This window comes from Pezoporus occidentalis, unplaced genomic scaffold, assembly GCF_034315485.1.
Source record: "Pezoporus occidentalis ecotype Australia unplaced genomic scaffold, CSIRO_AGI_Poc_V1 ctg3, whole genome shotgun sequence".
Lineage (NCBI taxonomy): Eukaryota > Metazoa > Chordata > Aves > Psittaciformes > Psittacidae > Pezoporus > Pezoporus occidentalis.
The window spans coordinates 20,553,179-20,580,580 of NW_026914940.1; the positions used below are offsets into that span (position 1 = coordinate 20,553,179).

Sequence of the window (27,402 nt, forward strand, 5' to 3'; positions counted from 1 at the left end):
TGAATGCTTCTGAAATTCTGTCCTGGTTAGATTTCTTTTGCATACCTGACCTATAAGGACCAGTTCCCCCATCCTCTTAGGATGCTGAGTGTGTGTGCTCTTTGCTGTGTTTGTAAGTGTATGTTTAACATTTTCAAAAACTTGATGCTTTTTTTTTTTATTTTTTTGTTCTGTTCTGTTATCCAGACTTTTTATTAAAGTGTGCTCCTTTAATCCTACCCTCTATAATACAGTGCTTTCATCTCCTGGAAATAGCATCATTTTTAAGATTTCTATCAGTTCAGCTTTACTTCACAGCAGTTTTTTCGTAGATGGGAGAAACATTTCTGAGTCCGTGATGACTGAAATAGTTTATTCTTCTTGACAAGCCAGACCATATGTAAATTACGTATGAATACTAGGAGTATGTTTTATATACTAAATACTGTCCCTAGCTCAGTAATTGGTCTGACTACTTCTTGCTTTTAATCAGGACATATTATTAAATGTCATAAATCAAAGTTTTTTAATCATTGGGAAAAAATCCCTGTCACAGTAGATAAAAGTGTACTTTGTTACCTTAGAATAAAGTTACTTGGGTTTTTGTTTGTTTGTTTGTTTTTAAACGAAGCTTTTCTTCACAAGCTTAGTATTAGTTAGAGTAGGCTAGTATGCTTACATTGTAATAAAGACCATTGCTTCCCATCCTGTGTTTGGTATTTTTGGAAGGCTGTTTTTTAAGAAAACATCTGTTAGAAAACTGAAATACTAATGTATATTTAGGTGGCCCTAAAATTTTAGCTCCAAAGCTGATTTAACACTCAAGGCTGATTTAACACTCTTGAGCTTTAAGCTAACAGTTAACTCTGAGTGAGTTCACACTCCTCACCAAAAATTATATACTAATACTCTTTTCAAAGGCAAAACTTTGAATTATTGGAGCATCTGAAACCCAAGCCATCAGTTTGAAAAATTTTCCCTCTTGCCAGTTGTGGTTGCAGACTTGTTTATGGCTAATTAAAACATCTGAGGCTTTTAAAATAATGATTGAAAAAAAAAAATATTTAGAGTAAAAGCAATTGTTTTGCGTAATTGGGTTGCTATTACAGTATTAGATATTTTCTTTCATTCAGTGATTTTTGATAGAGTATGCGGCCTATTTTAGGTGTTATATGTAATCAGAGGGGAATATGCAAATAGCAGGGAGTTATTTCACCGTCTGCTGTAAAGGAAACAAAGGAAGGGAATTCACCTCTGAGCTACAGTATGGTACCTGGTTTGACTGTGCTTTACCTGGTAGCAATACGCAGAGTATCAGAATGCTCCTGCTGTATCTCTTTTTTTTTTTTTTTTTTTTTTAATGTAGCTGATACAGTGATTGACAAGAAGTCATATTTCCCTCTGCCTTTACAACAAAACCAAACCAAATCCAAGTCCCTTCCCCAGTCCAGACTGGGAGAGGACAGAAGTCAGGCATTGGGCTGGGGAGACACAATGACTTCTGACCCCTGCAGGTGGCCGGTGAAAGCTTTGCAACCTGGGATTAAATCACTGAATCGGATACCAGTGTCAGCTGAAAGACATCCAGCATGTTCCAAGGGGATTCTATTACAAGTTTAATAATGCTTTACAAAAAACATATCTTCTTAGGATGAAGTTCTGCTTGTTTTTTTCCCCCTTGTATACTAGTTTGGATTATGGGGGAAAAATATTTTAGTCCAAAACTGAAATTAAAGTGGTGTGGTACCTAGCTGTGGTTATAGCCTGATTCTGTTCCTCTGTATATGCAACTACACAGTCATCTTAAAATGTACTGTGACATCCTGATTCAATCTAGCTTTTGACTGCCATTTTAATTTTTGTGGAAAGACATTTTCATGAGAAATTGGCTTTTCTATATACTTTTTTACAGTTATTTTTTATCCTCTTAAATAAGAGATGAGACAGTCTTGAAGTGGTGCTCAAGGGTAACAGGCTTTTGCACTTGCATGAGAAAGTGATTTCAGAACTTGAGGTTTATTTCAGTTGTTGTAATCTTATTTCTTAACAAAGTTCATTGAAGGAAGTCTTAGTGGGATGCAAGTGCTGTATCACTAGCATATCTGTAAAACAGAGGCCTGGAGTACAAAATAAAGCCTGTCATGTGCACAGCTGGAAGGAAAATGAAGGGTTCACTGTAATTTGGCTTTTCTTTCACATGTTTATTTGGCTTTTCTTATCTGGGCTGCTATTCCCTCAGTCAGTGCACTTATATATGGATCACTTAAGTCCCATTTATTCCACAGCCAGCTGAAAATGTGATGCATCAGAAAGACTGTGGAAGAAACCTGTGATATGTCATAATAAAGAAAAAGACCCAAATTTGTTTTTCTTCTCTGAACAATCCATTGTTGCTAACTGTTAAAACCAGTTTTTTTAGATCAGCTTGTCGAAGTTCCTGTCACTTTAAAAGAGAATGAATTTTATGTAAGACCAAAAAATTTCATGGTGTTTCTTCTAAAGGTTTATTATTGCAGTCTGATTCATTTCCTGTTTTTCTGTTAATGCACCGAGAAACGCAGAAACAAATACCCTTCAATACTTTGTAAATCTAGAAAATATGTAATCTGCTGTATTGCAAGTGGCTGTGTGTAGCTGCAAATGATGCAGAACTTTATACAGTAGTCCCCTCTGCCAGTCTCTGGTCATGCACTTGCTTCCCTGGCTAACCTTGCTGCTCCAAGGTCTTGCATCTCTCTAGGTGACAATTCTATTCAGGTATGAGAAGGATGAGGACAAGTTAGAACTTTTCTCATGACAACAAGAAGATATGGAGTAATACTAGTAGTAAATTAAGTACTGATTTTAAAGGAGTAATTTTATTTTTGAGCTGTGTTTCATTAGGCTATTGATCTCCTTGCCGTAGACCTTCTTGGGGATTCACTGCATTGAGATTTGATATTTATATGGATGGCAATATAGAAAGTGCTAGAACATACTGACATGGAGATAAACTTACTTTCTGGATTTCAAAGCAGTCTGAGGTTAAGAGTTCATGTTTAGGGCATGAGCCCAATGGGAGATGCCTTTCACCTTTCATCTGTACCGTAGAGTCCTGCATGCTCTGGAAACAGGATCCTGTACTCTTGCAACTTGTGTTCTTATGTTCTAGTGACCTTTGAGGATAGTAGGGAATGTCAGTGATTATTGAAATAAAAGTGTGTTTTTTCTCATCATTACTGATATCTAGAACTATACTAAAATTGTAACATTTAAATAAATTCTAAAATTTATGCTGTTTGAGTAAAATATAGATATGCAATATGTTAAAGGTGTATCAAAAGATTGTCTTACATAAAGGTTTAATCCCATCCCTTTTCTAGCAAAGGCTTGGGAAAAGATAAGCGCTTCCGGTAGGGTGTATATATGATTCTATAGTTCAAGCTGTAATTCACAAATTTTTGAACTAAGAGACAGTTGATAGTTTGCAGTTTCTTCTACAAAACATAACCAAATGAAATAATTGCTTAAATGGCTTTTTAAAATTAAGTTTGGGGTTACAGTAGTATAGTATTTAAAGTCCTTTTGAATTTGTCTTTCAGAATTAGTTTGAGAGATGGTATAGCAGGCTTGGTCTTATATTTATTTCTCAGTTGGGGAAGGCTGCTTCACTTTGGAGAAGCAAAGGCAAGACCTTCAAGCTTTTAGATTCTTTTTATAGTGAACTTTTGTATGTGTAGGTTGTTTTATTAGGTGCTTAACAACAAAAAATTTTATCTAAAAGTACTGACCTTTTTCTGTTATGGTTTATGAAGTTAGTACTGGAAATGTCATTAAGTTCTTTGGAATTGTTTTTGTCTTTTTTTTTATCAGGTATTTGTCTTCCTTCCAGGTATGTGGGTCCTTCAAGGATGCGAAAGACGTACTCTTGAATGACATCAAATATTTCCAGGCTACCATTACAGACCATGTATTTTGCTGAGAAAAGGAAAATTTAAGGGCTCTTTCTGCAGTGATGTCAGTCATATGGGGGATATTGTACTGTAAAATGAGCAGTGAATAGAAGGGAGAAACAAAATTTTTTCTGATGACATAGGTGGATATTTGAGAAACTATGGGGATATGTATGCTTTATTTGTGCTGCAAATGGTGGTGGGATCTACAAATGATTCTAAGGATAGCCATGGTGATGAGACTGGACTGGTGTGCTGTATGTTTTAGAGTACAGGCAAATAAATGCGAGTTGTGAAGTTACTGTGCCTTAATGCTTAGTAACTCAGACACAGGAGGCTGACCGCTTGTGCAATCCCGGGCTGACTGTGATATAAGACACATTCTGTCTGCCATTAGGCTGTTCTGTGTGTTGTCTGTGTGAGAGCTTGGGAAGTCACATTATCCATCTGCCTCAACCTCCTACCTGTGAAATAAGAGCAATACATCCTTCGTGTTTTGTGTTTAGAATTAACACTATATGAAAAGAAACATATATGCCAAGTGTACAATGTAGTGGAAATGGTCCTGGTAGGTGTAGGGCTGCTATCATCAAGTAAGCAAAAATTCATCTATTCAAGAGTGTATGGCTGTATGTGCATACGATGCTTGGAACTGACTGTATTTTCTATAAATAAGATTGTTTAAGACTGTTTAAATACTTACATTATGAAACCAGGCATCCAGATTTTTTTATTCTATTTAATTAAAAATGTAGTTGGTCTGAAGCATTTATATTTTGTGGCCCAATGTGGATATTTAAACAAACAAAAACCTTACCAAATATTGTTTCTGTGAATGCAGAGAAAAGGTTTTCTTACTGCTTAAAAATATAATCCCTTGCAACTGTTCTGAGAAAGTTATATGTAATGTCTGTGTTTGGGAGCAGAGGTGGTTGTCTTTTTATCTTTTTTTTATTTTTAATTTTCTCTTTAAAGAAGCCTTATTCCATATTTATTCTTTCCTTGGGAAAACTTGAAAAGAATGGCAAATTTTTAGAAAATGGTTTTGAGTATTTTCCTTAAACACTGGTTGGTGTGCACCTAAATTCCTGAATATTTCACATACAACTAGGCTTTTTCAGCTATTGCAGCAACTGGTGAGATAGTTAAATTTTGTCTCCCAGCTGCCAGGCATCGAGTCATTAGAGACCCAAGTGAGAGGGGGAAATGCTTCCTCTGCTAGGTCAAGAGGCTTAAAATGGAAGATGCCTACGTCCAGTTCAGAGGAGGTAGGAGAAAAGGTAGTGAGTAGAGGCAACAGAGGAGGGAGAAAGCAAAGAGATAAGTGTAGGTTATGAGGAAGATCAGGAAGAAAAGGTTGCATGCTGAGATAGAACAACTATGAGGACTGAAAATACTGAAACAGCTGCTTTTAATTTTTTTTTCAGATCAAATCTCCCTTTTTATGATAGCTTTCCCTATTTCCCCTTATTGCTCCCCTCCTGCCACACATGTATTTCTGTAGCTTTCAAACTTCAGCATCTGCAAAAGAAAATGATAGAAGGAAAGAAGGGACTGCTCGCAGATATTATCTTTAACCTCTGCTAAGTACTGGCCAACATCAGGGCCAGCATGTCATGTGGATTTGGTTCCTGGGGATGGAGGAGTGGGAGGTTTAATGAAGCTTAGCCTTGGATAGCTCTCTTAATACCCTGTGTCTGCAGTTGCAGGTGCATGGATTTATTTTGCAATTTCTTGTATTCTTCCACTGAGATGTATTCCACAACCTCTAGTTTGAATACCACTGGAGCAGATTGTAGTCTCCATAAGGGAAGGCATTCTTCTAGGTTTATTTTCCTTTTTAGAAACCCATGAGCCAATATTAATAAAATCTGTAATAAAAGCTAATTCTGGCTAATGCTAGCTAAGTCTTCTCATTTGGTGTCTGCACATAACTAAATTCTATAAAATTTTGTAAGAGAAATTCTTATGCCATATCAACAGAACAAAGTATTGTTCACATTTAAATCATTATAGACAACAGCCACATTATGTGGAGCATGCTGGGTTATAAACTTAGGGTAGGAAATGCTGGAATGAGGTGTCTGTGGTAGCCCTAGCTGTAGAGTGTTTATCTGGTGTTGGGCAAGGCCATTATAGAGTAGTTTGGTGTTTTTCCTTTATGCCTATCTTTAGACGTTCAGGTGTTATCTGTAGGTACCTACTACTGTCAGTGCTCAGTATAAGTTTTGAACCTATACATTTCTATATGAGACAAAACAACCTTACAACTGCGGCAGACTGCAGTATCTTAATCTTATTTCAGGTGACAATTTCAGCCTTCATGTTTGTTTCCCATTTTGCACATTTTGAAAACATACTTTTCCATTGAGAATTACCATGAAGATTTCACAGGAGTGCTCTCAAGATTAATTTGTTAATGGTTTTGAAGCCATTAATCTGGTAAATATGTCTTGCAGACTTGGGTGGTATTTGTGAGTTCAGTGTTGTATAATGCTGTTGTAAAGCAAAAGAAATTTACAATATATAAGGTACGTGACCTTTAATAGGGAAATGAGAAATGATGCCTTTCTACGGGTGGCTGGCTCCAGAAAAATCAGTATGTCTGTGTGATCCTATAGGAAGTTCAGAAGCCAGACTCAGCCTTTAGGATATTTCCATCTGGCTTCGTGCCCTTCTCCCCAAGACTTGGAACAGGCTGCTAGAGCACTAAGTGGCATCCAAAGAGCAGTAGTCTTCCATCTTCTCTCACTCGAGTTCACCTACATGGTATTATACTTGCAACTTGTTCCTCTAGTAATCAGCCAGCTGCATGGGTGGGAAGCAACTGGCCCCAATTAGTCTGCCACAGCACCCTTGCAGTTGCATCTCTGAGGACAGGGGAGGAGATGTCCCTGAAAACGGTGACAAAGATCAGATAGTCCCATCAGCACATATAATGGCTGGATACTAGAGCAGCATTTGCATTGTCTTCCAATGCAGCAACTACACACTTAAATGTATGGACAGGAGATGCTGAATTTAGTTTTTATGGACAACTTGCATTCTGTTACCCTTAATTTTTGAGCACTCAAGTGTACAGTGTTAGATGTCCAGACAGTTCTTAGTGTAGCTCTGTGTGCTTCTGTTAGCCATAGAATATTTGGTAATGTTGTATGTCAGAAGCAGATAATGTATTTATTGCAGCAAGGACTTTTTTGGGGCCAGAAGAAGGATAAGATTGTCTCTCTTGTAACCACACTTGCAATATGATTATGGTAGCCTTGCTATGCAATTCTGGCTAGGTATGGCATGGCTGCATTGGAGTTTATGTAATACAGTTCAGTACACAATGGGAAATACTTGATTCTACATGAAAAAGATCATCTTAATATAACAGTTTTATTGCCCTGGTTGCTCGAAAAAAACTCGGTGTCTCAGCTTTCTTGTTGTATTTTGGTACTCCAGACAAATGTAAAAGGATTAGAAAAGATGTCATTAGGATAGAAAGTTAAAGTTGTCACAAATGCTGAAACACAGGCATGATCCAGACTTGTATAATTAATTTTCATCTATGTCATCAAGCCACACTTAAGGAGGGAGTTGAAGGTGTTGCTTAGCCTAGTGTAAAATAATTGTGTAAGAGAGTACAAATGAAAAAAAGGGCAGCTTCTAAAAACCTGTACTTTTTTTTTTCTTACTGTCTTGAGATCAGTTCGTGTCATATCTTTCCCCCCCCCCCCCCCCCTTCCCTCCTCTCAGTAATCTGTATGCCGTATTGTTACTGTGAAATGAAATTGGTGAACAAATAATGCTGCAGCAGTGTGCCAGTTGTAGACACTTGTGATTTCTCTGGTAGCTTATCTTTCACTCCACCGATTTTGTATTTCTTCTGCCTGTCTCCTTTGCCTCGCCCTCCTTCTGTCTGAGGAGCACAATCCTCTCTCTAGGATTGTGATTCTAGAGGTGACTATGTGACTGGACATTTGGAGGACATTAAATGGAAAGGAGAGGGATTGTGTCCAGACAGGGAAGGCTTTAATAACTTGCTAGTTGCTTCTGACACAAACTCTTTGCCATTCTGTTGGAAAGCTGCAAATGTAGCTGAAGCTGCTGTAACCTCTCTAATGGAGAAGTGTGGGCAGATATAAACTACTCCAGTTACATAAAAAATTGAATCTGAACAAAGCAGTATCTTTTTAAATGTAGCTCTTATCTTCCCTGTACAGAACAATGTCATCCTGACCAGCGGTTGTTTATAAAGGCTGCACTCAGTGTACAGTTCAGTTTGAGTTAAGGCTTGCTAGTATAGGTAAATAATGGAAGTCTTGCATTGTGACATGAGTGTTGGCTTGGCAGATTGGTTTTCTTCTTTATTTGCATTTATTATTCACATTCTCTACCTGCTTTCATGTTAGAATCCTTTTGAATGTGCCATGGCCTTATTGCCTTCTTAAATTCCATTGCCCACCTCTCACAGGTATCCAACTGTGATACTACAAGGTGACAATTTCCTTTTGCTGGGTGGCAACAGTTTTGCTCTTCTAAAGAGGATTCTTTAATAATAATGGTTAAAAATTTGCAGCAGACTACTTCTGTAGTTGCATGCTGTTTCAGAGTGAGGAGTCATTTATGTTCCTTCAATCCAGTATTTGATAGCTTCCAGTCAGTAGAGTGATTTGAGGATGACTGCTAAACAGTGGGAATGCACATGAAAAAGGTGAAAAATAAGGACAGAAAGGGAATTGTCATTAATACTTTCTTAATAATGGTATTCTTAAAAGATGTAAGCAGGAAAAAGAGCTGCTAAAACCTCAGAATTAAATTTCTGAATAACATTTCAGTTACAGCTTTTGATTACTTTTTTTTTTAGTGCAATGTTTATAGGCTATCCTCTGGTTAGAGAATAGCCTCTAAACCCTCCTTACTGAAATACTTTAATATACCAGAAATGGAAAAAATTGACTTTAAGTAAGTAAAATTTGGGGAAGTATCTACTATTTCGAATCACAGACTTGAAGCTTCTAAAGAACAAATCATAAAATTTCCTATTTTAACAACTTATGTTAAAGTGATCTGATTAAAACGTCTCACTTCTAGACTACTAGAACTTTGACATCTTGTGTCTTTTTGGGGGCAAAATTGTTAAATTTCAAAATTACTTCAAAAGTTAATCCTACAGTGGAAACAGTTGTGCAGCTGAGGGATTTGCAGGGGACTTTAGTTCCTCAATAACAGTTATTGGGCCTGTATTATTCTGTTTTGGCACTGGTACAGTGTATGATTCATTTTTGTCTCATGCTAGCAAGGAAACCACAAGCATATTGCAGCATAACAAGGTTAGAGAAGTATATTTCAAATCAAATATGAAACAGTCATCAAGGATATTTATTAATTCTGTGGAACTTTCGTCCTGTGTTATAAAGCAGATCTGGGGGAAAATGAATCTCTTGGCAGATGTTTTACCTTTGCCATAGGCAATTGCGTGCCGGCTGAAGAATGGAGCTGGTGATAATACTCCATTCTTGAAACCTCAAATAGTTTTGGAGTTTGTTTACCCTGGCTGTTTCCTCCTCTTCACCACCCTCCTGAATACACATAACAGTGTTTGTTGAATTGGTTTTGGTAGCCAGAGGAAAGGTCTGGGTTGAGACTAAAGCCTAGGATTCATACCTGTATAGTGATTCTTACAGCTGAGGGGAAGTAAGCTGTGATAGCTGGACTTTCCAAGGCGCAGCTGGCATTGGGTCCAGGTATTTTATATTTTTCCAGTCTTGCTGGGAGATGGCAAACACATTCAGGTTTGTCCAGATCACAGTCCATTGAGCTTGAACAGTTGACCGCTGTTAACTCCAGGTAATGTTTGATAGTGTCACCAGGTTATCTAGAGGCCGACGTGGCCCTTTGTGAACATGAAACTTGAAGCTCTTTGGGTTTGTTTTTTGTTCAAATGTCAACATCATCTCTGGTTTGTCTGGTTTCTCTGCCAGATGCTCATTTTTCTCCCAGAAACTGATTTTCATTCGAGAACAGTGATGTTGTCCGTGGCTGGGGAAGCTGAGTGCTGTTACCCTTGAATGTTCGTGTGCAGGTTTGTAAAATCCATTTAAAGTCTGCTTCAGCTACTGCTGTCCTCTGTGAAGGGTCTTGTCTTTTGTGTGGGACTCTCAATATGTCAGACAGAAGCTCTGATAGAAATGAGGAGCCTTTAATTGTAAATGTATGGGGGTAGCTGAGAGTGAGGTGTGAGGATGGTTTGCAAGGTCCTAGTGCCATTAGTGGACTGCAAGTGTTCTTTTGTGTACAGACTTGAGCTTGAGGATCTGAGACATGAGCAGTCCCACTTGTGAATGTGCCTTCATGTCTGTGTGTGGCTTGCTATGTTTGAGTGAAAATTCAGAATGTTGTCATTGTTGGATTGGTGCAGAGGTGAACCCTGGTAGCTGTGAAAAGCCGAGTGCATAGAGGAGCCTTTTGAGTTAATTTCTGAGATCTTTTTAGTATTATTGTTCATTCCCCAAATAGCTAGTGTGAGGTATTCTGCCACCATCATAGACACAGTGTCTGCAGGCAGTTTCAGGAATCTTTTTAAAGTGATCTGCGGAGCATACAAACTGTTAGCTTTGGCTCCAATTTCTGCTTTTAGAGTATTTCAGATGTTCTTACTTGAGGCATCTGCTTTGTTTTTGAAGATGGAAAAGAAGACAAGTGCACTGCTGTCTGCCCTCTCTCTGTCTGGGTCAGGCTGCTTGACTCGAAAGGACAAGGTGTGCTAGTTGAGGGCTTGTGCTGGTTCCGGCTGAGCTGCTATGATGGGACAGGAGGGCATAAACAGGGCAGCAGGCTGTGCCTCTGTGTTGCCTACTCTCTGGTCACTGCTTAGCTGGTTGCTTCAGCTGACCTCTTCAGTTTTTATGGCCACTGCTTTGTTCTCCCTCTGCCTTTGATTGATACAGAGAATTACCTGAAGCCTGGAAAATGAGCCAGTTAGATGAAGAGACTGTGCCCGATACAGCAGCAGTCTCGGACTGAAAAATTGAATTGTCCTCTCTCACTTCCTGCTCTTCTGCATTTGTTTCTCGATTCAGGAATCTAGCCTCTGAGTTACACAGCACAATGAAGGCTTAATGTAACTACTTCAGAAGCATTTGTTGGCAAGAAAACTTTGACGTCAGCAGAGTTAGGGTGAGGTTTGCATTGTGCACATGCAACCACTCCGGCTGGTGTGGATAATGGCATGTAGGAATTGAAGCAGGATTTGGAGGGGGGTAGGGGTGGTGGTGGTGTGTGGAATCATTGTGAATGGTGTTTGTAGCATTACTTCTAGGTGTGTTTTGTGGGTAGAAAATGTACTTGACAAACTATATGTTGTCCCATTTGTTTATTACAGGCATTTCAGGTTGTTTTGTAAATATTTATGCCTGACACTCTGCTTGCAGGATATTGCTTTTAGCTCTTTAAACTGGGATTATAGTAGCAGTTCTTTGCTGGTGTTCCATGCGAAAGTATTTTTGAGCAGCAAACCACATGTATTGCTAAAGGTTTTGTTGTTTTTGTTTTTGTTGTTTTTTTTTTTTTTTTTCCCGGTGTTAACGTGAGGTTTAGATAAGCAGAAAAAAAACAGTATTCATCTACTGCAATTTGAAACTCCTAGTGGTTGACTTCCAAGTAGAAAGAAAGCAAAGACTTAAAAACTGTGAATTCATGAGCTGCCAGAGAAAGCTGTATTTTACTTTTAAGATGAACAAAGAATTGACTTTTGTTATTGTTGATTATTTCTAAGTCAAAGAGGTTTGTTTAAATATGAAAGCCTGTGCTTTATATTCAGTGTAAGATACTTGTTTCGTCTGGGATTTATCTGGCTGCAAACAGCTCAGGAGAGCTGTGTAAGGCCTGAACAGAATTGTTTGTGTCACTGTGATGGGATTCAAAGTCTGGCTGGAGGACTGCAGCTGATGTAAAAAAAATAAGCAAAAAGCTTTTGTAGTGCTTACTCTGGTTTTTAAAGGGAAAAAATCATCCCAGCATTTGAGGACTGTCTCAGGTTTAGGCTAGCAAGTACTCTTGGCCAGAGGCAGCATCTTCTGCACTCATTCAGTTTACCAAACGTTATGTTTCTGTGGTCTAGGAGGCTTTTATATCTGACTTAAGGTGTTGGGGTTTTTCTTAGAGTTTTACTAAAAAGGGTATAGTTGAAGGCGTATTACCAGTGTTGCTGTTTGAAAACCACAAAGTACAGTTTTTACCTCAGAGCCTGAAATAGCACAGGTTTGCTTGGAGACTGTAATTAGAAAGTGTTTAGCTGTTCACAGTAATGGAGAAAAGCACAGTTGCTTTTCTAGGAATTGCCTGATGCTTGATTTATATGTGAACTTTTTCTTTTGTGCCTGTAATTCTTTGAAATGGATGATGTGTCACAGTCTGTCCAACAAAGGGGCCTAACTAATGATGATTCCATAATTGTGTAGAAAGAGCTGTTTAAGATGATGCTATGTGGAAGAAAAGAGTAACATCCACCAAAAGCGTATTTAAAGGTGTGTTAGCATATGTGAGATTGCGCATGTAAATATGGAGGGGGAAAGTATTAGGGGGAAAAAGGCTCTCTGCTCAAAAGCATGAGGGCAGGGGAGCTGTATTTCAGCTGTGTTATGGGGCCTGGCAGTGGAGGTGTAGCTTGCTAATTTAAAAGTCATGGAGTAAGTGGAATAGTGCAAATACATCTTGACCCACACTTACTTTTCTGCTTTCCGGCAGCTGCTCACCAAGTGTGCCAGCAAGCACTGCTGCAGCACTCCTCAGCTGGCAGGGTGGAATCACTCCAGGTCCTGTGCGTTTTCTTCTGACTTTGTATTCAGTTGTTAAGTATATTGAGCACAGCAGGGAACCTTGGAATGCTGGGTTTTTTTTACAAGTTTGTTGTGAAGCATTCTGACAATCCAGAATATCACAGCATTGCCCGGGTTTCATCACCACTGTGATGCAGTGTCTTCTGACATGAAAGACTGTAAGACCGCTGGCTAATGCGCAGTGGCTTGCAGAGGATTCACAAACTCTCCTGTATTGCTGTATGCTTGGGTGCCGTTTACAAGGCAATAGAAGTTTCACAAGAGTAAGTCTTTAAAGCCAAGAGTGGGTGTTTTTGCACAAAATTTTCTAGCCATTGGCAGGTTTTTGTGCGTAGAGAAACTGCTTACTCCCCAGTTGGTTGCAGTTACACTGTGTTGCTGTCAGTGAAAAATGTTTGGAAAAACTTGCATTAAAACTGGCTAAGCCTTGCTGTGTGCTGACATAGCATATTTTTTGGCATTGGAAATTACGTTGTTGTAGGTGGAATAACTGTGCTGGCAGAATAACTCCTCTGGTTGACATATATTGTATTTCCAGCATAGGTACAGCCTCAGGTACACTTTAAATGTCACTCATTCAGCTTTCTCTTGCTTTGTGCTTTTTAACTACTGGTTACACTGTTTATAGTGCTAGTAGACTCTTTCTGTAAAGGCTGCCAGATAATTCCCCTTCTCTTGCGCTGTCTATGCTGAATGGGCTCTATCTTTTCAGCCTGGTCTTTTTTATTTATTTATTTTCAGCAGGACTGGAAGAATCCTTTCCACTGACTTGCCCCCAAAGAAACGTCAGGAATTTTCACCTCATGTATTCACAAGCAAATACATCAGTGCTTGATGCCTAGTCAGTTTGTCTTTACCTTCCTCTTGTAATGTTCTCCTTTTGTTCTACATTAGGTTTGGCATTGACATAAGTTTCGTGGTACTTTTGCCATTTCCTGACGCCAATGGTTTTTCTGGAGGCAGTGAGTGTTTCCTGTCTGGAAGCTAGAGGCAGTGTTCCTGGCAGGATGAAGTATTTTTGTTTCCCTGGCTAGATCTTTCCCTGTCTTTGTTTTTGTCTCTGTTTTGTTTTTTTTTTGTTTTGTTTTGTTTTCATTTTGGTCTGTATTTGAAATTGCACCAGTTTAACCAGAGCTATCATTAAACAAAAAATGGACTTGGTGATTTGAAATACATCCATGCAGTGTTTTTCAGTAACATACTAACGGAATAAATTCACAGGCCAGGCAGCAGTAGGATTGGGTATATTATACTAGGCTTTGCTCTAATCTCATTTCTTGGGTGAACAGGAGCAGTTAGTTACACTGGGGTACCTTTGTACCTGACCTGAGAGCAGTTGCAGCAGTTATGGGATTAGCCATAGCAGAATTCAGAAAACTCATAGTTCTTGTCTGTATCATGGGCTTGATGCTGCTAGAATAGACACACAATCACCCAGGTCTTTCTGAAAATTCTATATTGAATTATATTTACCAGAATTAGTAGTTTCTCTGTAAAGAGGCGTCAGCCGAGATCAATACACAGTGGCTATTCAGTTCTCAAGGGCCGAGATATTGTCAGTCTACAGTGGTTTAGTAAATTGCTGTAAGTCATCACAGTGGCTTTCAGAAACTAACCCGGTTCTTATGACAGCCCATGGTAAGGTAACACAGCCAAAATTGATCTCACTGGAAGAATTCAGAACTGTTACTAACTTGCTCTTCTTTTTAACTGTTTTAGTTTACAAGTTTTATCCAAAGTATATCTGTTTTGTTAATAAAACTGGGAAAATAGCACCAGAGGATTAAAAAATAATCCATTAATAGTTTCCAGCACTTCTGTGTTGAGGCAAAGCTGTTTCAAGATCAGTGTGTGGGGTGGCTTTGTTTATTTTTGTTTTTGTTTATTAATATATTTTTCTTTCTTTCTCCCCCACCCTGAAAATAGAGGTTAGTTTTATGCCAGAGAAAAGACAGAGCTGGAAGAGGCTGCCTGTTAGCTGATCAAGAATGTCTTCAGTTCAAGACAAACTTCTGGCCCTTGTTGAATTTAAGAATCAATAGGGGCCAGGAACTGAGATCTGCTAACTCTTATATATCCTTCCAGACTGCCGTCTCTGTGGCATAATGTTCAGATTCTGTGTGTAGTGTCTCTGGAAATTCTGTTATTGATTTCAGATCCCTCTACTACAATATGTCTCACCTTGTATCTTGATACGCTTATATCTGGTTTTTCTAGTAGGACAAACTTTAAAGCCTGGTGGAAAACAAAAGCTTGTCAGAATTCAATATATAGCCATTACTGTTTGATTGGGTAAAACTACAGATCTGAAATGACATTTAGGAATGCTTTTCTGTAGGAATGATCTCGGCATTCGGGAGTGTTGCAGTGTTTTCTACTTGCAGGATTGGTGACACTGCTGGAAGCAAAACTTTCTGAAGTTGTTTCACTGGTGTGTATATTTATTCCAGTTATTGTGCAATGTATAGTTTGGAATAAAAAGCAGCTGCAGGAAATTCCAGGGTATCATTCAGCAGTAGTAAAGAGTAAAACCCAAAGTGGTGAATACTTGCTTTTAACTAGAATAAATATAGAGCTGAAAACCTGAACGCTTGCTTTGGGATTATTTTGCTATAGTAGTTGCCAGATAATGTGCTTTGTTTTATTTATAGTTTCAGGCTGCATTGGTGAATCAATCTGTTCATACCATATAAGCCTTCTCAGAAGACATAATTCAGAATTAAGTCCCTTAGCTCTTTTATATTGACTGCTCTTACAGATGATTAGGATTTTAAAAGCAGAATTTACAATATATTTTCTCTTTAGGGGTGGGGAAGACTTTGGGTTTGAATTTTTGTATTTGTCTCAGGTAAAGTCATCTGTCAGTCTTTTGAATGATGTGTTCATACTGGCTAATTTTCAGCTGATGGTCATAAAGAATGCTCTAATACAGTTAGATTAAAACTTTTTTTTGTGCATAGGCAGTTTGTGCAGTTTTTAATCCTGGAGTGCTGCTTCCACATTCCGTATCTCTAGCTATATTTTGGAATTGTCAGATATTCTGGAACATTACTTCAGTGTATACATAAAAAAAAATCAATCTCCCCACAATATTTAGAAATGAAAGTACATGCTCAACATTGCCCAGAGAATGTATTCCCATCACTTAGGCAAGAAAATAATTATGCTAGTGTGAGGATTCTAATGATTAAAGGATTAACATAGTTAAAAGTTCTGGTGATGTTTTGTTTTCCTTCCTTCCTCTCCTTGTCTTTCCAAGACTTTGGTTTCTGTTGGCTGAGTTTGGTGTACATTTGCTTACAGTGCATAGGATAAGCTTTTCAACACAGCAAGCAAGCGCATAGTTGAACTAAGACTGCTCTGCTGAGTTAGATAAGGGAAAATTGATCCTACTAGTCTTATTTGAAAAAGATGTAGGCCTGAAGATTCACAAAGAAGCAGCTCTCCAGTGAGTTCTTAGCTTTGGTCAACCATTGCACTCAATACCCAGATTTAATGCTGCTGGTTTGGAAAATTAATGTTTTTACAATTTAAGGAATTTTTGCTTGTTTGTCACCAGACTGAGGGGAGGTGCTTGAAGTGAACTCTCTTCTTTAACAAGCGTTATGTGCAAGAGGAACAGTTTTGCTGGAGTTGGCAATCAGTCATTCAGAGACTTTCGGAATGAGTTGAGCAGCTTGTGAGACTTCCTTTCCTAATAGCAGCTGTCATGGACACATGATGCAGAATGTATTGCACAGAAATTTCTAAGGAAGAAGCATAACTTGTTTTATTAATAAGCTGTTGAAGATTTTTCTAGCTTCAGGATTGGTTTGTCGTGTCACTGTGACTTTTAAAATAGAACACTGTATATCAGTTAACATTTGGCAATTCTGCAGCGTGTACTCTGCAGGCTTCTGTGTCTTTTAAATACGGTCAATCTTTTGACTTTAGTGCCTGGTCAGTCTGGCTGTCTCAGGCTTTGAACCTAAGTGGTTTCCTAGTCTGTCTGTTTGCTTTATTGTTTTACAAACAATATTGCTTTGTTCTGGAAGTGAAAGTAGAATTTCCAGATAATTGACACAGGACTTTAAGGAAAAATAAAGTGCAGTCAGAATAAACTGGGACATGGTAACAGTGCAGTATGTAGATTTTTAAGAGATTAAAATATCTCTGTCTCGCAAGTGCTTTTCTCTTAAATTCTTGTATAACAGTATCTCTGAATAGCGTATTTTCTTATAACATGATTTGGAATATGAAGTAACAATCTGGACAGAAAGTTGATTAGAGAAACCATGTTTTATTTCAGTGTTTTTTGAAAGATACTTTACAAATAAATAGCAGTCTCCTTGCTTTAGTGAACATCCCAGTTGAAATGTAGGTGATCACCTGAAAAGAAAAGCTTGCATGTGATAAGGGAATTACTCCAGCCTTTTGTCTGCTTTTGGTACCTAGTGATACTCTTTTATTTAATTTTTACAAGGCATTACATAGCGTCTGTGAGCTGATCCCAATTATTACAAGACTTCCCAAAAGTAATGCAGAGTCTGTTTATAGGAACACCAAAGAATGTCCTTTTGCTCCTGGAAGACCTCATTTTTCTCACTCGGCACTGGTCTAGTGGTCTACATGTGTCAAGCTGGCTTGTCCAAGAGAGTTTAACTTCTTTTCAGATTAGGGATATGGGCCCTACTCTGTTCTGCTTATCAGTTCTGTGCTCGTATGGGTATGTCCCAGATCTTGTCAGCACCTTTGCTGAGCCGGATGCAAACACCAGTGTGAAACTGGTCAGTGAATGCCTGGTACAATAAGTGTGGGCAGCTTAACTCCCAGTGTTTGGAATATGCACAAATTAAAAACATAAGATTATTTCACTGTACCTGTTCTTCTGTTGTTTGAAGATATGTAAAATTTGAGACTTGACATGGCAGATTTCTAAAGGCTTTCAAAAACTGATCAGGGGAGTCCTGGTTTTGACAGCTGCGCAGGGACCATTATTTCAATAGGCTATACGAAGTATAAAGAAATGAGAGCCTAATTAACTGAATGATCAAGTAATTTTAACTCTGAAAAAGATTTACTAGAAGTAGAAGCAACTGTGGTAGCTTCCATAATGAATGGTCTTCATGCTTTAAGAGAAGCATTCACCTGTGTGGCTCCTAGAATAAAGAGTAAAAATACCTTCCTGAAAAAAGTGTCTGAGATACTAAAATTACTTTTTTGCTTAGATAAACTTCATAAAATGTGAACTACCATATCAGTGCCCTCTTTTCAAAAGAGGAAAGCCGTAATGAAGTGAAATTTACATGAGTATATTTTTAAAGTCATTTTACACAGCTCAGTTTGAGTTAAATGACTTAAGTCACTTCGACTTTACATTTTTTGCATCCTGGCGTAACCCTAACAAATCACTGTAAATGTCCGATAAGTATATGTAGGTTTAAGTTTGGTTTAAAAGCTTGAGAAATCTGCTGATACAAATTTGTTAACTTTGTTTTATAGAATAAAGTTTTCAGCTTAATCCAAATATTATCAACCCTTTTATTTCACCTTTTATTAGAAATCAAACTTAGAAGTCATCCAAAAAAGCCACAGCAATTAAACACGTTTAGAAGTCAGTCTTCTAAAGATGTAATGGAAAACATTGCTATTCTTGGTTTCGGTTTTTGAGGGGAAATACATTGAAGGAGTCACAATTAGCAGAAAGCACTTACTGCAGTCAAGCATTTCACTTATACTGTGTTATGTTACCATTAAAGGATTTTAGTTTTCAACTTGGTGTGTATAAAAGCTCTGCCAGAACGTTTGTTGTTTCCACATAATTTCCATTTGTTTACTTCCAAGTTGCAAAGTGTTGGTTCTGCTTGTACTAAATCATCTGTGATTAAACCACCTAACAGCCTTAGCATGCTCTGAGACTATATGCATTGATGTGAATACGGTGGGGTTTTTCAGTGGGACATAGTGCTGCAGAAGCACATAGCTGTCAAAATTGTTTAGCTGTTTCAGACTGTTCCTTACTGTTTTAGCCATGCCAGATTTTTAGCTGAACCTGAGGCATGTGTAGAGGGAGCAGGGGTATGTTCTTCTAGAAATCCTCAGGCAAGCGTTTCTTTTCCCCCAGTTTAATTTAGTAGTTTAAGCTTTTGAATATTTTCTACATTTCATTCCAGTAGTTTTACAATTTTTGCACCATAAGAAGCAAAATGCGGTTTTGATGCCTCTTTCTAGATGCTTAAAGATAACCTTGATGTTAACATCATAACTTAGAAATTCCAGATACTATGTGATTGACAGGAGATGCTCCTTGGAAGAGGAAGGCAGAAATGTATTTTAGCTCTGTGGTGCATTGTCAGTGGATGAACTTTGAGCTCTGTTTTTTTTCTTTTTTTTCTTTTCAGCTCTCTTTAAGCTGGAGCAGTTTAAGCATCTCTAAGCATCTCAAAAAGCAGCTACAGAGCATAGATGTTAGAAATGTAAGAGAATGAAGCTGGTAGCAATCAGTTTTAATAAAGCAGTAGCTTTCAGTATGCTAACATAAAGATGGTGCATGGTTAAATTGCAAGGAAGAGCAAATGCCTGAAATGAAGAGTGGTTTTTTTGGTGTTTTTTTTTGCAATACAGAAAGTCTTCATTTGCCATTTAAGCACCAATTACATGAGGGAATGTTTGAGTATTTTAGTGAGGATGTAGCTGTATCTGTGTTAATGGTGATTTTTCTCCTTTGCTAGACAAATGTTTAAGCCTGCCTTCATTTTGCAAATGTGTATGAAGCTGCTTGGCCTGATGGCAGACTCCCACATTTGTTGGTCCGGTATGCTCAGTTGAAGGTGTAGTGGAAGAGCAGGCAGAACAATGAACTTGTGCCTCTGGTGTGTTTGGGGGACAGTTTGGAGCATGAGGGAGTTAGTCTTCCACAGAAGCTGGCTTATAGAAGTGTAGGGCTTTTTCTTGCAAAATCTGTAGGGTTGTACTTGGCTACCCCAAAAAGTTTGGAAATTTTCAAAAAAGTTTGGAAATTTGTAAGATGAGACAAAGAAAAGTTCTGTCATGGAGAGCTATACCAGAAGATACTTTTTACCCCTGTGATTTTGTCAGCTGAAAATTTCTCCCTTTACAAGATTATTCTGATTTTCCTTTCTCTCCCCCTCTGCTATATGGTCAGTGATAGCACATACTTAAAGCAGCATGGTCAAGAAGAATTCTAGAAGGACATTAGCTGGATGTTAGGTAATTTTCCTCAGCAAACAGTTTAGGAAAGATTTCTGAAGGAACAGATTGCAGTTAAGTATTGAGCTTTATGAGAGTTACATCTTTAAACGTCATTTTGTGCTTTTGGAGCTCTTCAGATGACAAGGTGTGTTTGTGCTTTGGCAACTGGTGTTTTGTGGTAGTCTGTGGCATGAGCAGAATGCGAAGCGTGCCTGGAATTTGGATGTGTGGTAGGGCTTTAGGGATGGCAGGAAGCCAGAAACATGGTTTTTCTTTAGTCAGTTAAGCGCTTTTGAGGAAATGTTGAGGACAGTGGTGAACTTACATTTTTAGATACTCTGTGTGCGGTTTTCCTAACCCTTTGCCGTTGCCCATGTTAGTTTCCTTTGTATGTTGATGGAGTTTATACTAGTCAGATGGGGCAGAACTTGCAGAATGTTGCTGGTCAAAATCAGATCCTTTGTTGTTATTACCCTAATTGTATGTCTCGGCTTGTTTCAAGACTTACTTGATTCGGAGTTTCATTTTTCAAACAGTGTATTTCATGTGGACACACTGTTACTGGAATAATACAGGCGCTGTGTTCTCTGGCTGTACAGAATCAGATCATTTTTTTCCTTCTTTTTGTCAGTAAAATCATGCAGATGCTGTGTTGGATTGGGCAACATGAGAACTGGCCAGTGCTCCAGATGGTGCTAGTAAGGCTTTTATGGTTTTTAGCATTGTAACATTTGTCTTCATTTTTTCCTGTAATAAATCATCTGCTGTATCTTTTCACTTCAGCAAAGTCATCTTTGAATGTCACTAAAATGGTAATCCAAAATTACTATATAAGGAAGAGTATGGCTTTTAAAACTGGCTTTATGCATTTAAATCTAGAGAGCATAATTGATGATTGTCTGAAATAACTGGCAACTTTCCTATTCAAAACCCTGACAAAGTTTTAACTATTTTCTTTAGAAGAGCAGTCTGCTATTTCTGAAAGACTGCTTATCAGATCCCATTACACACAGAGAACTATAGAACTAATGGTCTCTTTCTTTAGAACACGGGAGAATCTTTGTTTAAAAAAAAAAAAGTAAAACTGGTTCATCACCAGAGCTGTTATTTCTTGATTTCTTGATTTTTGTACATCTGTTGGAACTGGCAAAAATGCTGTAGTACGCATTCTTTCCTCTCCAGAGAAAGGGAGGAGGGGAAGGCTTGTGGTCACAGGCTTGGCTGTATTATTGTGTTTATTTCCTACTTTTTTTTTCTATTATTTTTTTCTTTTAAAAAAAAACAAAAAAACAAAAAAACGCACACACAAAAAAAAAACAAAGAACACCAAACCCACAAACAAACAACCAAACACTGTCTTGCCTGAAATGAATGCTTGGAGAGGATGGCAATTTCCACTGTCTGGTAGGATCTGTGTGAACATACGAATGTTAGTAAGAATGTAGTTATAATAATGCTTTCAAGGTTAGTCTTGTACTTCTAAAACATACAGATATAATTTATCACCAGCCATGGGCTATAGGATTTGTGTATTGGATACTGTCCACCAACTGTATGTATCTAGAACATCATGTCAAAGTCCGCGAGAGAAGGATGTCCTTTCTGTCATCACTGTTGAGCAGTTTCATTTATTTCACCTTTTCCCTTTAGATAAGGGAATACTTTAGCTCATTTAATGAGAAACAGCAGCTATAAAGCTACTAAATTTGTTCTGGGAACAGAAGCAGGTAAAGTATCCAAGATTCCTTTTGACTAGATTTTAGGCTGAAAATGTTCCCTTAGGAGGGAATGAAGAGTGGGTTATGTTCTTGAAATATGCTTTAATAAAATAAGATTTTTTTGGATAGTGTTCCACAGAGGTAAGATTTTGCTTTGGGAGGGAGGTAATACTAATTCAGCATTTAAAAAAAAACAGACTATAGTGGCTTTTAAACTTTCTTAAAAATCAAACAGTCTAGTGATCTAAAACACACGACCTCTATTTTACAAGTCAGATGAGAGGGGGGTGTGGGTACTATGTTTTTTTATGGGTGGGTTCCCTTTTTTGTTTGGGTGGATTTTTTTGTTTGGTTAGTTTGGGGTTTTTTTCTTTTTAAATTCTTACACTTGAGGAAGGAAGTATTCTGGTAGGTACTACTGTAGTATTATGGTAGGGTACTACTGTACTAGATGATAGTATAAATAGAGTAATGTTGACTTGGCTACCTGCTGGTATGTATATAATATCAAGCTACAGCAGTCTGCAGAGGACCCAGCAGTGGGTGTGATGCACATGTTGCTTTGGTGAGCTGAACAGCCCGTGGGCTATTTCTGTGTTTCCTCTTCAGAGAGGGATTCCTGCTGCTGGTGGTCAGCCTTCCTCTGAAACTTCCTGGTCTTGACCCCGTCATTTCAGTGATCCTGTCCTGAAGACAGGAAATAGTTGGAAGTAGTTGAAGCTTTATATGTGATGAGAATCTGGGGTTTGGGCTTTTTTTAATAAAAGTCAGTATAATGAGAAAATCAAATGTCACCTTAACTACTGATTGCTTGAATAGCAATACGGAAGTTGAAGGGCAAGACAGCATTGGCTGTCACTCACTATGTGGCTCTGCTTCCTGAAATATTCAGGTGCCTTGCATGATAAAAATGCATCTGGGTACTTCCCTGAGAACCCTTACATTTTGAGAATATCTTGAGTTGTTTATCCACAGTAATTCAGTTCCTGCTGTCTAAATGGATTCCAGATAGACACATCTTTCTTATAATTAACTATATAGGGTTTGTACACGACATATGGAAAGTGTAACATAGAGAAAACAGAAAAGTTTCCAGTGCTCTAAGCTTATTACTAGGCTTTGTAGAAGAACTTGTTATACACTTCTTAGCTGTCACCTTGGGTTATGGTAATTTCTACACATGCACACATACCATCTCCCTTAGGGAGCAGGGGAGTAAAGATGCCGTTCTCAGCACTTACTTAAGTGTTGCAAGGGTATTCCTTGACCACAGGGAAATTTCAGGCTTGTTAAGATGAGAAGGATGTAAAGGATAGAACATGATAGAAAAAGTATCATGTCAGATGGTGACAAGATGGTAGTAATACGAATAACAAGTCATTAGAGTGCTGTGGCCTTTCAGAACCGAAAGCGATGGGTGTGTTTCTAATCTGATTTTTTGTTTGTTTTTTCATCTTTCCTTCTAATACAGGGAATTCCTTTGAAGAATATGCTGGAAGCTGTTTCATGTGAATTTTCTGCATGAAAACTCTCAAACTGGATTACATAATAATATGCCTGTATTCTCTGTTATTTTGATCCTTAAAAATGATTAACGTTGTATATGAAATTTAAACCATTTCTGATGAGTGACCTAGACATGAGTTTACATCGGCAAATGGGTTCTGATCGGGACCTCCAGTCTTCTGCCTCCTCTGTGAGCTTGCCATCAGTTAAAAAGGCACCAAAGAAAAGAAGAATTTCACTGGGCTCTCTTTTTCGGAGAAAAAAAGACACAAAACGCAAGTCTAGGGATTTAAATGGAGGTGTTGATGGAATTGCAAGTATTGAAAGTATTCATTCAGAAATGTGTACAGACAAGAACTCTATTTTCTCCACGTGTACCTCTTCTGATAACGGAACAACCTCTAGCAGCAAACCAAGCGGAGACTTCATGGAATGCCCCTTGTGCCTTTTGCGGCACTCCAAGGACAGGTTCCCGGAGATAATGACTTGTCACCATAGATCATGTGTGGATTGTTTGCGTCAGTATCTCCGGATAGAGATCTCTGAGAGCAGAGTTAATATTAGCTGTCCAGAATGCTCAGAACGATTTAATCCTCATGATATTCGTTTGATACTAAATGATGACATCTTGATGGAAAAATACGAAGAGTTTATGCTTAGGCGCTGGCTGGTTGCGGATCCTGATTGTAGGTGGTGCCCAGCTCCGGATTGTGGGTATGTACTTTGTTTCCCAATATTTGCAAAAAAGTGACAGCATAAATAATGTTCATAACATTATGCTTTTTGAAAAGTTAATTGCTTTGCTTTAGCATTCTGTTTTGTGGTGTTTGAGTAGGTGGTAGGCAGAATTCTGTTAAAACCCAAAACAACACAACAAATGAAAACCAGAACAACAAAAAAACCCTCCTTAAGCCACGGCCCACTTTCCAATGTAAAATTCATCCTCAAGTAGGATTTTTTTCTAAACAGGGAATTACAGCAGTGTCATGAAACTTAGTGGTAGGTAGTTGCTATGTACCTTCATCAGGAAAAAAAAATTGAGATGTTGCACTTCCAAGGCAACAGTGCAAATCTCCAGCTAAAGAGAAGTGAAAACTTGGTGGCTGTACTTTTAACTTAGTCCATTTGTTAAAGCACAGTGGGTATTTTGGTGGGTTTTAACTGTGAAAAAATGATTGAAGATTTTTTTTTTTGATAAAAAAGCCTTTCCAGCCTTAGATATCATCCATCCTGTGACTGGTTGAGACACTGCCTGTTGCCTGTCAACAGGATTGTAATGTAAGATAATAATCAGTTTGTTCCTGCTTATTATCTGAGGAACATAGTGTTTTATCATTGCTTTAATACTTCAGCAGTTCTGAAACCATTCTGAATTCTGATGTGAGTAGGCTGAATGCTGCTGAGCAGCTCATCACACTTTTCTGCTGCTGGTGTCTCATAATGCCCTTCAAGTTGCTATTTTAGAGATTGTGTGTGTTGTTATAATGTCTAAAGGTTATAGCCATGACTACAATCCGGATGTGCAGTGCACACTGGAAACGAAGAAGGTGACATCTGTTTCAAAGTCTCACAGATGAGCAGTAAGTAGAAAGAAGAAAAGGAAGAATGTTGGAAGATAAAAAGCAAATTGGTGACTATGTAAATTGTAGACTGTTAGGTAGATTAAGTATTCATATATTAATGTTTAGGTGTCTAAATGTTTAGGAGGCTTTCAAATTTAACCTGTATGTTAAGAAACTTACTTGAAATGCAGTTTTGCTTTCATACTTTAAATGAAACAAAATTTGCTAATGTGGGTCAAAAGCAGGGGCCGAGAAGGTGATAGTCCCTTATGTGCTCTGGTCCAAAGTGGATGGCATTCCTGTGGTATAGTTTGAAAAGGAAAATTACTTGAGAGATGGATTGGTTGCCTAAGCATTTAACAGCCATGTGGGCAGAACCAGTTATAGTTTGCCTGTAATATTTTGATACTGCAAAAGGAAACAACCACTAGAAGGCTTTATTAGATAGGTAGAGGTATGCTTTGCTCAACTTTCCCTGAGCGTTTGTGTTCTGGACAAATGTTACTCAGGGTAATGGGAAGTATGTAAGAACTGTTAAATCATTTTCTGTTAAACCATGATTTGGTGATTCAGATACTGATTTAGTACTTCTGTAAGTAGTCAAAGTCAGATTTGTTTAATAGAGACTCTTCACTGTGCTATTTGTTGTGCATAAGTCATCTCTTATAAAGTAAATCCGAAGTACCTTTAAATGGTCAGAAGCTGTAATGATAACTGCTATAGGTAATATACCATTATAAAAAGTGGATCTTCAGAGTGAAAGTTACGCACAATCATGTGCAACCACAGCAAATATTTAAGTTGCTGCTTCAGAACTGCCTCCTGCATGCTCCTTACTCTGAGAGTGAATCCTGTGGAAAACACAGTATGCTGCCAGGAAGCTAAACTAATGCAGTGTTTGTGTGAGGGGAGTTCTCATTACTAGTATAAAGTTGGATGAAGTTGGTTACTTGGATACTTCTCCACAGGATCATTCATTATGGTTGTCATCCTAAAGAAACAAGAGCTTGTGTGATCATGTTTTGTCTTTTTTTCCAACCTTATTCTGGTCACTTTTGAAACCTTTAGCACCTTCAGATATGTTGGGCAGAGAGGGGTGAGCACTCAGCATAAGCTAATCTAAGAACTTTTGGGGAAAAAACCCACATATTACTTGAGCAAGTGAGAGTAATGCCTCCAAGTGAAGTAAATACCTGCATGTATATCCTACAGTGACCTTTTTCAATTCGGCCTTTCAGGCAGCCACTGCAGCAGTGTCTGCAAGCGGGTATATGCCTGGCTGGGAGCCTGCTGCAGCACTGGTCTCTCACCTCACCATCGGCTGCAGAGATGAGAGAAAGCACAGGGAGGTGGGGAGAAGTGGCAGAGGTATAGAATGTAGTAACAGGGACTTAATGTTGTTGAGGAGCGTAGGAGGGGGATGAAGGAATAGTATAGGTGTGAGGATTAGGGATGCAAGTGCTATTCAGACTTCCACTGAACAGCCTATGTCAGCATTGTTTAATGATGAGGTATCATGCACAGTATGCACAAGCTTCAGATCAGCAGATACTCACTTTAACAGTTATGTGATACAATAGTAGTTCAGTTTTTCATTGCTTTGGCAACTGTACTCAACTTGTATAATATGCAATTGAAATTGAGGGCTATATTTCTGAACAGTTTTTGATGCGTAGTGCTGGCAGAATGCATTGGGGTTATGATGATAGCTGAACTGATTTTAGCATGGGTCAAATATTTCATGAAGGAGCTGGATGGAATGCATTTACTGAATTTGCAATTAATCCCAAAGTAGAAGACGTGCAATAACTTTAGGGGGTAGCATTATTTCCTAAAGTTGTCTTTAAAATTAAAAATAAGTAAAATAAGTACTGTAATAAGTAGGGAATAGGTGGAAAGTAGAGCATCTCAGGAAGAAAAAAACTGCTGCACAAATAGGTAAGAAGGAATTGAGTGGATAGTGCATGACAGTGCTTAGGCTCTCCTCAGCATTGACAAAACATCCTATGTAATATCATTCCAGGGCTTGGGCATCACACTTGGACAAAGATCTGGACCAGATAAAGAGAAAATAATTCTAAAGACTTTGATCCCTGATGGGGAAAAAATGAGGAAAGGGAAGAAAAAAAAAAAGGAAGCTAGGTGTCCTGGGTTCAGCAGTAGCAGTCATTTTTCTCCTTCTTGGTAGCTGGTGCAGTGCTGTGTTTTGACTTTCAGCTCGGGAACAGAGCTGATAACAATGATGTTTTGGTTTGGCCAAAGGACTTTGTGAGCCTCTTGCTCTGCCAGGGAGGAGGGGGAGCTGGGAGGAAGCAGAGACAGGACACCTGACCCAAGCTAGCCAAAGAGATATTCCATACCACAGCACGTCATGCCCAGGATGTAACTGGGAGTTAGTCGGAAGGGCTGGTAGCCTGCAGGGTTGGAGGAGGCATCGGTCAGAGCTTGGTCGGGCTGGGGGGGAGCGAGTTATCGGTTGGCTGGTGGTGAAATGTTGTATTCTCTTCCCTTGTTATTTCCTGTATCATTGTTATTATTGGTGGCAGCAGTAGTGATTTGTGTTATACCTTAGTTACTAAACTGCTCTTATCTCAACCCATGGGAGTTGCATTCGTTTCGATTCTCCTCTCTGTCTCTCTGGGAGTAGGGGGAGAGCAAGAAGGGGGGGGGAGTTAGTGAACAAGCTATC

At 38.5% G+C, this 27,402-nt stretch overlaps 1 protein-coding gene across 4 annotated transcripts in view; it reads left to right on the forward strand.

Moving 5' to 3' along the window:
• Positions 1 to 27,402, forward strand: part of RNF19A (ring finger protein 19A, RBR E3 ubiquitin protein ligase) — a 61,502-nt gene that overhangs the window by 14,434 nt on the left and 19,666 nt on the right. For all 4 annotated transcript variants that reach the window (XM_062627295.1, XM_062627298.1, XM_062627299.1 and 1 more), the window contains one exon: positions 23,117 to 23,865. In XM_062627295.1, the coding sequence (XP_062483279.1) occupies positions 23,249 to 23,865 (617 nt within the window). In that variant the 5' untranslated portion in view covers positions 23,117 to 23,248. The remainder of the gene's footprint in view (positions 1 to 23,116; positions 23,866 to 27,402) is intronic.